Source organism: Spironucleus salmonicida, chromosome 6 (genome assembly GCF_000497125.1).
Source record: "Spironucleus salmonicida strain ATCC 50377 chromosome 6, whole genome shotgun sequence".
In the NCBI taxonomy this organism is placed as follows: domain Eukaryota; phylum Fornicata; order Diplomonadida; family Hexamitidae; genus Spironucleus; species Spironucleus salmonicida.
Window position 1 is genome coordinate 719,982 of NC_090601.1, and position 15,657 is coordinate 735,638.

At 44.0% G+C, this 15,657-nt stretch overlaps 5 protein-coding genes across 5 annotated transcripts; 2 read left to right on the plus strand and 3 right to left on the minus strand. All coding sequences in view use genetic code 6, as the record gives it.

Moving 5' to 3' along the window:
- Nucleotides 1–100: 100 nt before the first annotated feature.
- On the minus strand, nucleotides 101–1,546 carry SS50377_26021 (Calcineurin-like phosphoesterase domain-containing protein; the record flags this gene model as incomplete). Its single annotated transcript, XM_067909842.1, has 1 exon — nucleotides 101–1,546. One exon carries the CDS (start codon nucleotides 1,544–1,546, stop codon nucleotides 101–103), a length of 1,446 nt encoding a protein of 481 aa, XP_067762598.1.
- An 18-nt stretch (nucleotides 1,547–1,564) lies between these two features.
- On the plus strand, nucleotides 1,565–2,923 carry SS50377_26022 (uncharacterized protein; the record flags this gene model as incomplete). The annotated part of the gene is made up of 1 exon (XM_067909843.1): nucleotides 1,565–2,923. The coding sequence occupies one exon, from the start codon at nucleotides 1,565–1,567 to the stop codon at nucleotides 2,921–2,923; it is 1,359 nt and encodes a 452-aa protein (XP_067762599.1).
- A 1,186-nt stretch (nucleotides 2,924–4,109) lies between these two features.
- Nucleotides 4,110–9,437, plus strand: SS50377_26023 (uncharacterized protein; the record flags this gene model as incomplete). Its single annotated transcript, XM_067909844.1, has 1 exon — nucleotides 4,110–9,437. One exon carries the CDS (start codon nucleotides 4,110–4,112, stop codon nucleotides 9,435–9,437), a length of 5,328 nt encoding a protein of 1,775 aa, XP_067762600.1.
- Nucleotides 9,438–13,320: 3,883 nt separating this feature from the next.
- On the minus strand, nucleotides 13,321–14,622 carry SS50377_26024 (Glycerol-3-phosphate dehydrogenase; the record flags this gene model as incomplete). The annotated part of the gene is made up of 1 exon (XM_067909845.1): nucleotides 13,321–14,622. One exon carries the CDS (start codon nucleotides 14,620–14,622, stop codon nucleotides 13,321–13,323), a length of 1,302 nt encoding a protein of 433 aa, XP_067762601.1.
- A 187-nt stretch (nucleotides 14,623–14,809) lies between these two features.
- SS50377_26025 (WRKY DNA-binding domain-containing protein) lies at nucleotides 14,810–15,643 on the minus strand (the record flags this gene model as incomplete). Its single annotated transcript, XM_067909846.1, has 1 exon — nucleotides 14,810–15,643. The coding sequence occupies one exon, from the start codon at nucleotides 15,641–15,643 to the stop codon at nucleotides 14,810–14,812; it is 834 nt and encodes a 277-aa protein (XP_067762602.1).
- Between the last annotated feature and the right edge of the window lie 14 nt (nucleotides 15,644–15,657).

The window sequence follows — 15,657 nt, forward strand, 5'->3', positions numbered from 1 at the left end:
TAATCAGTCAACAAAAATATATTCTTAATGTTCTTTCTGGTTTTTATACTTTCTAAACGCTACTTCTTGAAGTTAAACACTACATTGTAAATAAAATTCCTCACAAACTTTCTTATTATTGATCTTAACTCTGCACTTTACCCAAAAAGATACTGTCAATAATTTTCTAGATTCCTTCCTGCATATCATCATTATCGTCAATGAGATGGTTAATACGCTTGAAAATATCGGCCTCAAGCCCTATTTTGATCTTCTCAATACTATCGCCGATTTCCTAAATCCCACCCTAATCGCCCTATAAACTGCGAATTTACTCACCCAAAAAGTCTTTCATTATTCTTATGCCATTATACGACATTTCAATTTGATTTTGATTTTTCACTTCCTCAAAACTTTACTATTATTATTCTTTAATTATGCTGATAGTCAAAAAGTTGTCATTTTCGATCATTTTCGCGAATTTCGCCCTCAAATCGTCGATTTTCTAAGTTTTGAACTGGCTGAAGTTGCAGTTAAGCATCGCGAAATCGACGATGAAAGCAGGCTTGAACAGGTAATTTTCGGCGTACAAATCGGTGTCCTAGGCCGCCAGCATCCGCTCCACCAGCGCCCGGAATTTTTCGGGCCCCAAACCGGCCTTCCGCGCTCCAAATTCGACCGCCGCGGCGTCAAATTCGCTGAAAATCGCGCGCTGCGCCTCGAAGATTTCGGCGACGATTCCGCGGAATTGCGCCTCCACGAACGCCTCCAAATGCTCGATTTTGCGCTCCGCCAAATCGTAGGAAATGCTGCGCCGGAAGACGATTTGGCTCGAGAAAATACGCTCGCTGAAGACTGAATTCGTGCCCGTGTCGATGAAGAAGTGGTGCGCCGTGCTGGCCATCTGCTGCGTCTTTATCGCCGTAACGACCTCCGTGCCCGGTTGCACGAAAAACACGTTGTTCAGCCTCTGCAGCTGCGACTCGTGCTCGTGGCCGTTTACGACGAATTAGACAGGCGCGAAAGCGTGCAAATTGAAGTGGAAAATTGATTTGAAATCGAATTTTCCCGCTATTGAGTTGTTCTCGTGCGCGATCAGAATGCATGTGCGGGGCAGGGCTGTCAGCTAAGGGTTTTGGTCGAAAAACGGCCTGGAATCCGCCAAAAGCGTGTACTGGGTGCCGTGATTTATGGCGTAAATGATCAGAATCTCTTGGTTTACGAGGTAAAACTACGGTATAATCGTCATTTCGAGCACGTAGGACGGAATAGACGCATCCAGCAGTTCCACAATGTTATGGTCTTCGTGGTTACCGACGCAGTAGATGAGGTTTCCAGGAGGTGCAAATATGTTTTTTAGCTTTCTGAGCCTTCTTATTTGGAGCTGTACCCTTCGTAGGTCACTAGGGGTCGCGCGCTTAGAGTCGAATAGATCACCAGCATGGATCGTAACATCTGCGTGAACTGAGCGGTCAATATGCTCCTCGAACGCGCTCATTGGTTGCTCAGATTCCGTCTTGAAGCGCCTGTAGCCAATATGTGAATCTGTGAAAACGGAAATCAGCATTTGGAAGGGCCGCTCCAAATGGAGGTCGAGGCGCTGCTGTCAAAGCTCGCCCTCAGCCGGAGCGGTGCGGTTGCCGCGGACGAGCGCACGCTGCTCTCGGAGGCCCTGCTCGCCCTGAAGCTGGTGCGCGCCCGGGGGCTCGCGGGCATCGCGGAGCGCCTGGCGGGCGTGGCGGTGCGACCGGAATGCGCGCAGGTAGGCGGCGAGACGCGCGCTCCCCGACTCGCAGTGGATACGGACGCGCTCACTCAGCGGGCCAGCCTCCCGCAGCTGGCGGCCCTCGAGGACCGGCTCACGCGGCTGGGGGCGCAGCGGGCGGCCCGGGATGCCCTGGGGGAGCAGGCGCAGGGCGAGGCGCACTCCCACCGCTGCGTCCGGAACAGCGCCTACGCGGCCCTCGCGGAGCGCATCCAGCGGGGCGTGGCGGGGCACCTGGGCGGCGCGCCGGGGTTCGAGCGCTACCTCCGCTGCCGGCGCGCGCTCTTCTTCCGGCAGTTCGGGCGCGCTGGGGGCGCGGCGTACACCGGGCTGCGGCATCCGCGGGCCTCGCTCCTGCTGGACGGGCTCTTCCTCGGGGGCGCGCTGGACCGGGACCGCCTCGGGGGCGTCCAGGGCGCGCTGGGGGCGCACGAGGTGGGACAGGAGCACGCTGTCTGCGCGGCTGCGGCGGTGCTCCGGCTGCGCTACGGGGACCTGGCGCTGCTGGCGGACGCGGACCTGCTGGCCTTCGTGGGCGCCTTCGAGGCCGCGGTGAGGGCGGACCCCGCGGACCGCCGCCAGGTGCAGTGGCGCCGCATCGCCGACGCCCTGGTGCAGCTGGGCGCGATGGCGGACTTCGACGGCGTCTTCGGGGCGGTGCGCGCCGGGGAGCCTGGGGAGGGGCCGCCGCGCATCCCGCACGCACTGGACACGGCGGCCCGGGAGGAGGCGGACGCCCTGCGCGCGGAGGTGCTCGCCCGCCAGGAGGAGGCCTTCGCTGGCCTGGGGGCGCGCTACCGGGCGATAGCGGCCGCGGAGGCGGGGAACCAGCCGCACGCGATACCGCCCAGGCCGGACTTCGGGCGCGAGTGCCGGCTGCTCGGGGCCAGGCTGCGGCGGGAGGCGGCCTCCGGGGCTGCGGATGCACTTGCCTCCCACCGGCGGCAGGAGGGGGCGCGCCGGGCAGCCCTGCTGGAGGAGGCCAGGCGCACGGGGGCGGAGCTGGAGGCCAGGGTGCGGGAGCTGCGGGGCCGCCCCCTCTCGGACCGCGCGTTCCTGCTGGTGCAGCGGGCGCTCATAGACGCGGGCGCTGCTGGCAGAGCAGGGAGTCGGTGTCGGAGCGCTGGCGGGCCTCGCTCTGCAGCTGGAGCAGCGGGCTGTTCCGGTGTTCCGCAGTGACCGTAAGTAGTGCCGGGCCATTCGCGCCGTACTTGGCTTGGTGGAGGCCATCGCGTGGGAGGTCCTGCGCCAGCTCCCGAGGTCGCCCAGGCGCGGTGAGCAGCCCCAGGAGGCGGTGACTCGCCTAGGTGCTGCAGCTTCTCTGCAAGTGACACTGTACGTTTGTATTAGTATAGACATGCAGTAACTAATATTATGCTATCTAAAAATACTTAGTGCAACTACTTAACGATTTCAATACACCTAATTTTATGATAGTCAAGAGTAAAGGATATTATACTTTATATATAGATAATACTTAAATTGAAATAGTACTGTCATATTTATATGTTTTATTGATAGTAGATATATGGCATCTAGTCCTAATAATTGTGCCTATGCCTTTAATGACGAGGAAAAGGCTTTAGAGAGCGGCGGAGCACAACTAAGCAATGAGATGACTAATGTATGATGCAACTTCAACTTACCTAGCTGCCCGTACGAACGAGCTGCTACACCCGAGTAAGTAAAATATATCTAGGCTTTAAGAGCAAAGCTGTACCAAAGACTATGCGAGAATAGTATACTACAGTTAGATAATAGAATAGTAGAGCCTCGCATAAAAGTTATTAGAGGGTTGCTCCTCAACATAAGTATGACGAAGTAAAGTACATCCAGTGCACAATACCCAGAAACTTTCGCGTCAACCTTCAGAAGCTGAAGACTTTGGTGATTCAGAAGTCGTGCTGGTCGAATAAAGATAGGCCCTGGTTTTTGCACGCAACAGGGGCGTCTGTCTGAGCTGCTTTATAACGCAGTTTGGCTCGCTGCTCATTTTCAAACTAGATATTGGGTGGTATATGTAAAATAATAGTATGTCTAGAATAGCAGTTTTGCCAAAATCCCTAGCACTAGGATATTGTCCATATCTAGTGACCACTAGTACGGCACGGCAGAGTGCTGCATGCAGGTAGGTAAAAGATAATAGTGAGAATTTTATGCAGCTGCTGCGCACTTAGTGTAGCAGTGCAGCGTTACCGTGTTCCAATAACGCGTTGAGTGTGTCAACTGCGCGCCCGGTTCTTTATGTAATTGGCCATTACGCAGACTAGTTTATAGGAACTAGTGGATAACCACATTACTTTTAACATGCCTATATAATATTATACTATATATAGGTTTCACTCTAATTACTATTACTCCTTAAATGACCGATCAGGGCTCGAATACCAAGGCAGAAGCTAAGCCTGCCTAGCTCACTTTTTCCTCGCTAGGCAAAGATCTGGTGGAGCTTCAATAGGATGTGGTGTTTGCATTCAGCGGAACTTAATTTAAGATAAGCGAAGTTGGCGATACCGTACGCTACCTGAGGATAACCATTGATACTGTTGGAGACCTCAGCCTCCTGCACCTCTTCATGTGGCAGCACAAATAAGAACTGCTGTTCAAACGGAAAGTCTAGATAATCATTATTCAAAAGACGTTTGATTTAAAGAATAGCTCAGTATCCGACTACTGGCTGAACCTGGTCTCACTATCTATCCAAATGGGATTTTCAATTTTATCATATTAAGTAATAGGCGATGAAGAAATACAAAAACTAGCAGAGGTATAAGTAGAAATCATGAAATCAGATCACGAGATTGTTATAGTTTCTAAAAATTCAGCAATCGACTCTAAATTATTTCCAAATTATATTTTGATTGAAGATGATATTAATTTATAAAAATAGAATAAAGTTGATATGAAATATGATGGTTATGAACTAATTTACCCTATGTTTAACATGCCACCTGCCATTAGCAGTGTCGAGTAATTGGCTATCCTGCAAATAATTGGATTAACATTACATAAATGTGATACATATGCGCATCTCCTGCCAATGATACTAGGGTATACTGCATACCTTATTTACAAACAAATGGAAAATAATGATGTGGTAAAGAGAAATTACACGATTCAAGTTCGTGCACAAGAAGCAGTAGCATATTCATAATAAATTTATACAGATTTAATGGTTTCCCAAGCTTATTAAAACTTCTTTGAGCTCCCAGTGCATTTACTAAAAATATTCGAGTTTAACGATACCAACAAGTTCATCTTCCAGCAAATGTGCGACGTGTCCTACCTCTTCAAGGCGCAGTACTTTGCGGTGTTCTCAGCCTTCTTCCCCCTAGATAATGCGGTTATGAGCCAGAGCTCGAGGAGCGGGAAAACTGTCACCCTGCACACCATCTTCTACTTCAACCTGTTCTCAGGGGTAAAAATTCCCATATTGATTAACACAGGATTTACAAAAGATTCGCGTGAGCTGGAAACGCAGCCGCTATACGATAGAACTTCTATCGAGATTGGTGAAGGCATAAGAGCTCTATTTTGCGAGTATCAAAGTAAAACTGACCTTGGAGACGTTATTAGTAGTAATTTGAAAGATGGAGTTGAATATTCTAAAACGATGGCCTATGTCAAAGCAGAGTGTTTCAAGTTAATCAAAATATATGATATGCATACTGCCTAATAATAACTTAAGGGTGCGTTTGAGTTGTATTTGTAGGGTACGTCAGTATTTTGTGAATTTTCTGTGACCGGCCTGCTTGATTTTTTTAAATTTGATCAGAACAAGTAATTAGAATAAACTACAAAATTCTTAGATGATGAAATTTAGGCGTCTACAAATAAATTAGAAGCAGCTAAAAAAATAATAGGTACACTAAATTAGGAAGACAGCATACAAAACTAGAAAGACGTTATTAGAGCTATAGAGTAATAAATTGAGCTATTGACGTAGCGTAAAAACTCTTATAGAGCATACAAAACTCAGCCCCGGTCAATTAGTGTTTAATCGTATAACTCCAATAAGGAAGTCATGCTTTTAGTCGATGAGTGTTTATCCTAGCAGAAAGCCAGCTACGCATTGTGCACCAGCGCGCTAGTGGGAATAACAGATTAATTCGTTGTAAAATTTATGGAAAAGGCAAAATCGAGCATTGAAGAAATACTTAACAAAATAGATGATATATCAGTTAATTATCTCATATAATTATTAGACTGGTTAGAAATTCGTTAAAATGGTTTGATAGTAAGGAAAATTGATTACTATGACACTCCTTAGTACTTAGAATATGCAAAGAAAAAACTAGAATCAATTCTTCTTGATCCTACAGAGATTGAACGATACTTCCTGAGGCTAATACCATCTGAACTATTCAAAAACTGTAAAGCCTATAAAATTATTGATCTAATGGGTATTTCGTCACCCAATTTTAGCAACCTTAGATAGCCATTAATCGTATAGAAGTCGTTCTAGGAAATGATGTAAGATCTTACAAAATAAAGTACGTTGGAAGTATTCAGAGAGAAAATCTACTAGTTCCTCATTATGCTGTACAACCCGCGTGGGGTCGAGACGATATTCTGGCTTAATGTTTCTTATTTTATCAATTAACACAATAGAACTACCAGATTGAATACACCAATTGATGTTACATATAAATTAAACGAATATTTTAGGAAATAGTTTGGTACAGAAAACCAGTATACAGATTTCTTCAAAAATACATATGATGTTAAGATAACATTCCCTTAAAAGAATGTTTACGAAGAAGTACCCTTTACCTCGAAGAATACCGTTCACCTACTGACCGCTGGAACGGATATATCGATTGTAAACTTCATTGGATACAATTAATCTCGCTACACTTCTTGCAATAGTAGAGGCAGTAACATATTTACAGAATCTAATATACTGGGCACCTCCTAAATGCACTCCTCCTGCTTGACTTAACGCTACTACCAAGGTATGCAAATTGCAGCCCTCACTGACGATTCTATGATCCAATACGTAAAGAAGCAGGTATAGGGTATGGACATCAAGGATTTCTACCTTACGGCTGCACCCGAGCTAGCGGCAGAGATGCAGTTCATGTGCCCCCTGGTGTGCCCATAGATAATTATTAATGAGGGTGCAAATGCATACTTTTTTAACACTACACAGTAATTTTAGTTCAAAGTGAACGAAAAGGAGATTCCTTTGAACTAGATTTCTTCTCATATGTAAATTCAAAATTCATTGTGCATAATGAGGGATGAGGAATTAGTTGGAGCTAACTAGCTCATAAATTCGAACGACCAAGAGGTACTGTTTGAACCGTAGTCAATTGCAGAATTTAATAAACATTTACATCGCACGTCTTCCTCATCGCTGAATCGAGATGTGGTGTTCGTATTAAATTTCTTAGCGAGCTAATAATTCTTGACAAATCTGAGACGTTTAGGACAGGATGCAATGTAAATATTCCCCAGAGAGAAAAGTGGCATCGATCAGATGCTGTGTTTGTTCAAATAGTAATAAATATCTGAAATCTCTGCGGCAATATTTCTTGTTATGCAGTTATCTTGCACTGGATCTTAAGATAGTACACGCGCTGATTTGAATATAGTTAGCGACAGTCATATGTTACTACTTAATAGGCTTATGAGCGAGCTTAACTAGTATGAGCAATTTCTAGAAATATACTTTAACCCGGTGTAGGTCACCAGCTACGATATCACCACTCCCTTGGAAACAATCTATAACAATTTATAAACTCTATTTTAGGGGGCCACTTTCATGTTTCTGCAGCAATCCTTTGACATATTCTTCCAATCGGCAGATAAGCGGAATATTAAAAGCTATATTTAGCATGCAATAGCAAATGCAGCTAACTGCTAGGCTACGCTGTGTGAAATGAAATTACTAGAATCCAATCAAAAAATAGCAATTGTTAGTATTTTGGATAAGACTAAAATTTAAAATCTGCTTTTGAAACATTACCCTGCAATGCCAGACTACTTGATATCGTTATTCGGAACCATAGAAGAAAACACCAATAACTTACTGTACAATGATATGCTATCAGTGCAGTAGCACTTAGTCAAGGAACGCCAATTTCAGAGTCTTAACTTTCTGCTAGACTCAGGTACGCGTGGTAATTTGGCAGTTTTCAATAAATCAAATGATGCTGGAGTTCACATATGCTTCCAAACGACCAATGTGCCCGGGATAAGTACGGCATAAATTGACCTAATCAAGCAAGGGCGGAAGATTACAAAAGAAGGAGAATTGCAGGTTCAGAAGCTATTAAAGGAAGAGGAAGAACAAGTATATGTTGACCTTGAAAGGGCTACTGGGAAGGTGGAAAAGCTGAAAGCTTAACTCTTAGATGTGGAATCTAAATAAAACGCAAAAACTGAGACCGTTGCAAAAGTAACTGATATGGTGAAGTAGGCATAAAAGAAATAAACATATGCAGAACAATAGATCCAAAAATAAAATATACTACTGACTAAAGTAGGTTAGATTGGTGGCTTTAGTGGCTCTAGGGAGGAATATTACGCGCTAACTAAAAAACTGGGCGAAATTATCAAAGAGAATGAAGCCAGCCAATTGGCTTTAGCTAAACAAAGGCAAAAATGCAAAGATGCAACATAATAATAGAACTTGAAAAAATAGTAAGATAAACTTATAGAAGAGAACAATGATTTACGTGTCAAGGAAGAAAGAACATATTTCGCTGTGTAAGACTATGCATACGAAAAACTAAAAACTATCTTGAATAACATATTCATGGATCCCACGTAGAAGCAGGTTTATGTTGTCTTAAAGGAAGGTCAAGCTATCTAAGACGCGTTTAAAGACTAGAATATGGTCTTAAAATATGTATAATCTAAGAAAGTTCAAAAGTTCATTCAGTCAGATGACAGCATTCTAGAAGCTGGCACCTGCCAGATAGACGTGCACTAGTTTATTGAGGAGTATAAATATCTGTTTAGCCAGTTAGGTGATATTCAGGAGAAAGTAGAAGAAGCCAGGACCTGCATTCATCTACAGACTCACGACTGGGTCCCAAATTTACTGAATTCCTCTAGGACAGAAAACACTACGCTACCACCACTGATTCTTAAAGAGCTCGTCTAAATAGTAAACTCTTGTACAGACAAAAGCAAGGTGACTTACAAAACCTTCTTTAGCGACTAGGCTATCAAGGATACCAAAGAGGTCGAAGCTGACATTGGTGCTACTGACATTTTCACATACTTTTCACGCCTACATCTGTTCCCAGTGTAGGTTGTAGATTAAACGTTAATAGTCTGCAAGCTCACCACTGATCATGAGCAGTTCAATCCTCCAGCTTTCAGTCAGTCAGAAATTGAAGCTGAAGGCACTGGATTGTAATACGAAATTTTGTGCAAAAGTGCAATCGAAACGTATAAAAGCAAACTCTCCGAGCGCGATATCGAATTCCTGCAAAAGAAGGAAGACAAAGTTTTTGATGCAGCATGCGCGTTACTATAATTTGATGATGGATTTTTTGCATTTAACGTAAAATATTTATACTAAATGTCTATTACGAGAAGGTAGAGAACATCTTTTAAGGAGGATTGTTTCGAGACTATTTACGAATCCAAAGAGAACTTACTGGAAACGTTCACACGACTCAAAGCTGTTATAGTGGCCATCGAGGATGGCGTCGTCCACGTGATAATTCTTGAGTGAAAGTGAGGGTTTGTTGGTTCTACTGCTTGAGGTCGCTGCATGGGGAAACTGGTAGGCTAAATGACTGCTTATTTATATTAACCGTTTCGTATATATCATATTCTATAATTTTGAACTGCTTCCTTAAGCTGAAAATAAGAAATTCTTAAATAAGTAAGTTTTTAAGAATAGATCAAAACTCTGTAAAACATCTCAGTGTTCAGATAATTTTTAAACATTTTGCTAAATGACACTTTACAAGAACTACTCTGCTTCCAGTACTTCAATTGCTAAATATTGGGTTCAGCATTTGCAATAAACTTTGTTTCCCGATTTAGAATGATGAATATCCTTGGTCGAGTGTGCTAAACATTCTTCTGCATTGGCCTTTTTGCTGCCTAAGATGACACATATTTACATTATAACCATCAAGAAAGTTTGCTCGTTTCAAGCGCATTTACTATTTTAACTCAAATTGCAGATCAAGTGATAAAAGATAGTCTGGTCCTGCAAGCCCGTCGAAGTACAATGTAGATACCCAAAATAGGTAAATGTGCGGTTTATGTTATTTTGAAAAATGGAATTTCTGTGCTGAAAGTCTAGCTTCATGTACTACTCCGGGAGTATTAACAGAGCGGTATGCAATTTTGTGCTGGACCAGTAGCGCATCTGCAAATTTAAAAAATTTAGGGCAGGGGTGCTGAATTTAAGGTTAACCTATATTGGTGCCTGCAATTTCAATTAGAAGGAGTAGTGATTTAACACGATAGTGTATTTTGCTTATTAAAGTGGTTGCAAATGCACCAGACTCCATAGAACTGATTTATGGTGTATTAATGATGACACATTATATCTGCAGTTTTTGCCATTACCAGTAATCTTCGTTCCTGGGACTACTAAGACATCGAGTCCTTTTATATTTCTTGGTTGAGGCTGGTCATAACTTCTAGGTTTGGGTTAACCGTCAGTGCTATGATTAGGTAACATGACTTTGACAGATCAAAATAGCTGGATATCCTTCGTAATCCTTAAAACACAATCATGCAAACTATTTGCCGATAGATAGCTGCAGGCTAGTAGAACAGACAAACTATTTCTAGCAACAGTAACTTGTTTCTGTATGCTAGTGTTGCGATAGCGTAAGGAGTTAATATAATGACTAAGCATGCTACGCATTATTAGAAGATTAGAATTCCTATAATTCTCGCCTCCTGGAATGTCCCTCGATTCTGGAGGTAAAACCGATGTACAAGACGCACCATGTGACGTCCTGACCATATTCATACTTAGTGCATCTGAAACTATTATTTGGCGATCGGTCGACCAGTAATGATGTTATCAAAGGATGCAGGAAGTTTCACGCAACCTAATTGCAGTTATGTTACTTACAACTTAAGTAGGAAATAATGCTACAGGCATCCTATGATGATATTCAGGTAAGTCAAATTACCATAATAGGGGAAGAGAATCTGGTTAGGAGGCCCCGTGACGCAGAAGCATATGGCAGCAATAAACTGTACAGCGCGAAAGCCATAATTATTGTAAAAACGAATACCATCATACCATGCACAGAACATACCACAATACACAACTTCTGGGTTTAGCAGCTGATAGCTGAAGACTGCTGTGAGATGATCCATCTTCCCTCCAAGATACACGTGGGCTTTTAATAAAATTACAGACAACAGCCGCTGACAGTGGTTAGGAATGCTGAATACTAACGCAGATAATGTAGTAGTGCAGTAGGTCAAGATAGACATGGATAATGTAGATAGGCAACATATAGTGTATATTATACAACTTCTGAGGATTTGTATATTATTTAAAACTTTTAAGCGATATGCATTCATTTACTTTTCAAATTTTTGAATATAAATGGCCACATAGGAGTTGTAGCATGCTTAGTACACCACTTTATCCTACATATTGGCGTAGAATAAGATCTAGCTCTTCAGTGTTGCGACTGTACAGTCTGCAAGCATGCAAATTATCAGGATAGAGGATTGTGTAAAGAGGCGCATACACAGACTCTCGACTGGCATCTCAAAGCGAGAAAATATATAATTTCGCTGTCGTATGGTGGTAGCGCGTGTCTATTGGTTGTCAGTTTTCCTCGAGCAGTATCTAGCGTTACAAGATACTGTGCCAAGAAATATTAGATCTATAAAGAAGCATATTGATCATAAATATCTATGAATATTAGCCACTACGAAAGATAAATACAATTGTGTAATGCGAAGGCCCAGCTGGAAGTATGGACTCCAAGGGGCATGCCCATAAAGTTGGTTAGAGCGGAATTGGCTGATAATACATTGTTGAGTCCAAAGCGAATTGGGCGAATAATAAGAAATCATATCAACTATACAAGTTCAATCGTCTAGAATACCAAACAGCGCGCAGTTTTTCTTTGCATACAAGTACCAGTAAGTAGGCGGCACAGATAGAACTTTCAGGGGTCGTGAAAGAAGAAAATATATAATCTCACGTCTTGATCAGTTTTTTGGTTAGGGTGTATTGATCAGGTGTGACAAGGCTATCAGTAAAGTGAGGACCAGGTTTGTGTTTTCCGTAATCTTACGATAATTGCGAAATTCCAATTCAAATCGCGAATAACAAGAATAATACTTACATATGTCATATTATCTCGATAATAGTATGCAGATTTTGAAATTTTTATAATTAAATTTAGGTACTCTAATATAATTATATTCAGATAAATATATAGCATCTGATTACATGAAATAGCTATACTTGGCGAAATTGCTATAGAAGGAACATACTGGCTTTCTATATAATAGTTATTGTTATAAGTTTTTAAAAAGATTATACCGAAACATCGTCACTAGTCTTTTTTAGCCTATTAAGTCATCGCATACATATTATAATAAATATGCTAACTATAAAAATTATTGCTTATTCTATTTAGATAGCTTATTGTTGGCGCAACAATGACTTCTGACAATCATAATAGTTATATCCACGAAATACGTTATCTGAAACGCTATATATCAATAATTTAGCCTAAATTTTTCAAAATCTTATCAATAACTGCCAAACTATTTAAGCACCCATTTAAGATTTTGTAGTGAAAATAATAATCATTGCTGCTTTCCAAAATATTGAGAACAGTTACATTTTCTAAGCAATATTCTTTGAAACTGTTTGAGCTCTAGGCATATATTATAATGGAACAAATACCTGTAATACATAGCCGTGATATATTTTTTGGACAGTTTCGTACTTAATAATATCACGATTTTGAGTATATATCATTTAAATATGTGTAGAGAGAGATAGATAGAGTGATATTATTTGCATATCATTTTATAGGCTTTATCGTATAACACTGTATTTAACGCAACTGGATTGGGTTTCTTCGAATATGAAATTTATGTTAGGATAAATTAATTGATTTTTGCAATGTATATGAACATTACTAACAATTTGTATGGTGTAAGAGTGTTCGAGCATAGTAACATATTTATATAACAAAAGAGCACTAGTCTAGAAACAGTACGAATGCCTTTTCAAGAATGTTAAGGCTTACTAGAATGTAAATACTAATGTAATTAGTACAGATGCATATTGGTGACGACTACTAATGTATTTATAATAGTTATTGGTAAAGATGATTTTGACAAGATTGCAGACTAAGCACAGTATATGGTGCAACATTATGAGTCATACATTATTTATAATGAAATGTAATTAAGTGTAATTAGAATAGACTGAAATTATGCTAAATTTAATATTAACCAATTTTCTGCTGGTCTACATCACATTACTGTAAACGGATTGAATATTTAAGCGAGAAATAAAAACTTATCACTATGTCATTTTTCTAAGACACTGCAGCAGGCTACAACCTTTGAGCCGAAAATACCCTTAAGTACGACATCGCCCATCATAATGGGGGCCTTTACAACGCATTGCCTTATTTTCTTAGCTGCCTCTATAAGTTTATTTCTAGGGATAGGCTTGGAAAGCTTTACAGGAAGTCTAGTCGTCTCGCCATTCTCTATTGCAATAGATGTAGAAAATGTTCTAAACGGCTCAACAATTTCTTATCTAGCGTAGCTAATGCCGGATTTGCATTAATTGCCTGTAATCTCTTCGATATCATTGGCATTCCCGAGTTTTACAAGCATATTGCACCCATTAGGACATACAATACACGTGATCTATCTTTGAGATTTATCAACCTCCACTTCTTCTAACTTTTCAATTGCGATAGATACATTACTGTCACTTTCTTTATACGAACGTGAACCATCTCCGCTGGAACGGCGTGAGCAACCTCCGTCTCCCCCACAATTTCTTATCCGCATCTCGCCACAACTTTGCATCTCCCAAGAATCTTATTGACGCGGATGCTTATTGACTATGAATCGAGCTCTTTGATAAGGAATTGCGGCACAGAGAACAATACGTTTTCATCAGTTTGTACAACCAGCGTACCAGGGGCTACAGATGTCTCCAAAAGAAGAGCGGCAGCTCTTCCAGCATCATGCCCCTCTTCGGCGGCATCATCCGCCAAATCATGAACCTAAAGACAATTTCCGGCTGTAAAGAAGCGCCCGCTAACACGTTTGAACGAATCAACCTCTATAAGCCTGGTTTTTGGATTCACCTTTCCACCCAAAGTAACGGCAACTTTAGCCTGCGGAATAAGGCCAACCGAGAGTAACAAACAGTCGCATTCGAGCCTTGTAGTTTTCGTGAGATCTGGCTGCAAAGTTACAGGATCCACCGGAGCAAGGTCCACCGCGGTGATCCGAGGTTCTCCAATTATATTTACAACCGTGGTAGACAGATGGAGCGGAATTCCGAAATCGGTTAAGCACTATTCGACATTTCGCTAAAGGACAGAGCAGCGCGGCAAGAGCTCGTAGACGCCCAAAACGCGCGCGCCCTCCAAGGTGCACCTGCGGGCCATAATCAGCCCGATATCGCCAGAGCCCAGGATCACCACGTTCTTCCCAGGCAGCTGCCCGTCCATGTTGATCATCTGCTGCGCCAGCCCAGCCGAGTAGACGCCCGCGGGCCGAGTGCCCGGAATGCGCACCCCCGCACGGGATCTCTCGCGGCAGCCCATGCACGAAATCAGCGCCTTCGCCGAGAAGTGCCGCACGCCGAGGCCCCTCGTGACGGTCGAAATTGTGTACCCGCCGCCCGTTTCCGCGCACTGAAACACGAACGAATGCATCAGAATGCTCGCGTTCGACTGAAGACAGTCCGATTCGAGCAGCTCCGCGTATTCGGGGCCCGTAAGCTCCTGCTTGTACTTGCGGAGCCCGAAGCCGCCGTGGATGCACTGCACCAGAATGCCCCCCGCGCGGGCGCCATTTTCGAGCACCAGGACCGATTTGCCAGGGTGCGGAAGCAGCTGGCGTTCATAGATGCGGGAACTGCTGGTAGAACAGGAAGTCGGTGTCGTCGGTCTCGGAAAGCTGGTTAGCCTCGCTCTGCAGCTGGAGCAACAGACTGTTCGGTCGTTCCGCAGTGACCAGGTTATGCCCCTCCCGCCGATACAACCCCAGCGCCACGAGGGTGCGGTACCGTAGCACTAGGCTAGGGTGGTGGCAGTGCACTCCTGTAACAACCGCCTCCCGCGCGCCAACAGCGTACCGTACCGCGCATCCGGCCTCCCGGCAGCGACCGTCCTAGGCCCGGAAGCAGAGGTAGCCGCGCTTCAGGGTGAACGCCGTCTAGACGCTGAAGCGCTGCGTACCACCTGTCTGGGCCGATATGCCCTCGACCCTAGCGAGCCCCACCTACTGCGGCGGTGCCCGGACCGCCGGCTGGTGCGCCTCCCCAAAGCCGTCCAGCAATGCACCGGCGTGCAGGAAGGCGGATCGGCGGCACAACTCGGTGATGAATTGGTTGAGGCTGGTGCAGGCCCCTACCGCCTCGTGCGAGTGGACGCCGCGGTAGGAGGAGAGCACGTGGCCGCCGGTGCGCTGGGCGATGCGCTTCGCGACGCAGGCGGGAACGTCGCACCGGAAGTAGTGTCGTGGACCGTTCACGCCGTACTTGGCCCAGCGGAAGCCATCGTCTTGGAGATCCTGCGCCCGGAGCTGCCGCGGGTCGCGCGGGGTGAGCCCCTTCACGAGGTCACCCAGGCGCGGATTGAGAGGGACGAGGTCCGCCTGGAGCGTGGTAAGCAGCCCCAGGAGGCGGGCCCGCGGTGACTCCCCTAGCTGCTGCAGCTTCTCTGAAAGTGACATTGTAGGTGTATTTT